General features: G+C 48.8%; 1 protein-coding gene across 1 annotated transcript in view; it reads right to left on the reverse strand.

The window, feature by feature from the left end:
• Positions 1 to 256, reverse strand: part of slc7a7 (solute carrier family 7 member 7) — a gene marked incomplete at its 3' end in the record, with an annotated part of 15,610 nt that extends 15,354 nt beyond the window's left edge. The window contains exon 1 of the mRNA XM_080860126.1: positions 1 to 256. This exon is cut by the window's left edge and continues 168 nt beyond it. Within this exon, the coding sequence (XP_080716252.1) occupies positions 1 to 241 (241 nt within the window). The 5' untranslated portion in view covers positions 242 to 256.
• Positions 257 to 2,212: the final 1,956 nt, after the last annotated feature.

Raw genomic sequence — 2,212 nt, forward strand, 5'->3', positions numbered from 1 at the left:
ACGCCTCCAGGATGTAGGCGTAGCTCGCGCCCGACTTGGTGATGGTGGTGCCCAGCTCGGCGTAGCAGAGCGCGCCGAACACGGAGAACGCGCCGCCGACAGCCCAGATGACCAGCGAGAGGCCGTACGAGCCGCTGTACATGAGCACGCCCACCGGGGACACGAAGATGCCCGAGCCGATCATGTTGCCCACGATCAGACACACGCCGTTGAGCAGGGAGATCTCCTTCTTCAGCTTCATGCAGTCCTGGGAGTCAGCTGCCTTCAACGGGTCAGCCGTGCCATTGGTCTTCTCCCCTGCTGACGCATCCTGTGACGGGACGGCACTGAGAGACGCCATGAGTCCAAAATAGAAAGGATGGGATGCGTGATGGGGATTGGTCCGATTAGTGGTCGCTTACACTAGATCAGGGTATTGCTATTGGTCCAAATAGCGGTCACTCAGAAAAGAGTCCAAATAGAACGGATGGGACGCGGGATGGGGATTGGTCCGATTAGTGGTCGTTTACACTAGATCAGGGTATTGCTATTGGTCCAAATAGCTGTCACTCAGAAAAGAGTCTCGCACGCAACAGTCTCAGTGGTCAGTCGTCAGCTCCAGCTTGAGTGGTTATGATGTCATCTGGGGACCAGAATAGAGACAGAAACACAGTTCGTTAAGAGTCATTAAGAGTCATTTCAATGAAGCTCTATGTAATTATATTTCTGGTACACGGAATACCTGGAAAAGTGCTTATTTTCCCTGTTAGTCTGACAGACAAACATAGACACAGTTTATTGCCATTTCCTCCAGATGGCTATTTGAGAACCATTAGTGGCTTGGGTAAATGGCTTTTCACGGTTGGGTAACATGGGCATAGATGGATACAGAGCCTGCATCACAAACACGCTGAACGCCACTCCGTTATTCTCTAGTAAAATGTTGTTCTGTTTAGAGAGTGGTTCCTTTATTCTCATTTCCATAGTGTCAGGACAACAAAAAGTCTAAAGAGCTACAAAGATAGGGCTAATTTAGTGAACACACACACACACACACACACACACACACACACACACACACACACACACACACACACACACACACACGTGCAGTCTCCCACACAGACACAACTGACTCATTCACTTGCTCAATCACCACCCACACACACACTCTCACTCACTCTCTGACTGACACACAGACACACAGACACACAGACACACAGACACACACACACACACACGCATGGCACTCTTCCTGGTGTCAGCAAGTTGCACTCTCAGTCATGTGCTTCCCACGTATTATAAGGAAGCTAGAGGATGTTTGCAGAACTGCACTTGGTGAGGCATACTTATCAATTTCAGAGTCACAGACATTGGCTAGGATCTGAGCCTGGCATGATAAGGATCGTGTCCTGGATGTAGTGCAGGCCCGTCAGCACCTTATGAATGGACTGGACTGGACTGCACTCTCCGTTATCAGCTAAGCGGTATCAGTGTTCTCCACTACAACCAGAACCCAGGCACCGTGTTATAGAACGCCATGTGCTGTGACCAAGATACCTATTAACAAGAGTACGTCAGGCTTTGAATGGTTTTGATCATTGTGTGTGTGAGTGTGAGTGTGAGTGTGTTTGTGTGCGTGTGTGTGTGTGTAATTGTGATTATGTGTGTGTTGGTGAGTGAGTGAGTGAGTGAGAGTGTGAGTGTGTGTGTGTGTGTGTGTGTGTGTGTGTGTGTGTGTGTGTGTGTGTGTGTGTGTGTGTGTGTCTGTGAGTGTGAGTGTGAGTGTGTGTGTGTCTGTGAGTGTGAGTGTGAGTGTGAGTGTGAGTGTGTGTATGTGTGTGCTCATCGTTTACTATGAGTAGCGTAGAGCGTAGGTCACTCAAGGGAACAGCCAGGATAACAAACACTAGTGCACAGATGACCGCAACACATGGTGAAAATGTGCCATTTCAGTGACCACAGAAGGCAAAGGACTCAGAAAGGCATCCGAGATGCAACACACACATCTTGGCCTGCAAAAAATACACGTTTGTTGAGGTTGGCATCAAAGGAAGACAGTGGAGTGAAATGCTGTAAACCTACTGAAAACAGGCAAAACACACACACACACACGCACACGCACACGCACACGCACACACACACACACACACACACACACACACACACACACACACACACACACTTCAACTCTTAGAGTTGATCTACTCTTGTAACTAATCAGACAACTGTA

Source organism: Sprattus sprattus, assembly GCF_963457725.1.
Source record: "Sprattus sprattus genome assembly, chromosome: 21".
Classification (NCBI taxonomy): domain Eukaryota; kingdom Metazoa; phylum Chordata; class Actinopteri; order Clupeiformes; family Clupeidae; genus Sprattus; species Sprattus sprattus.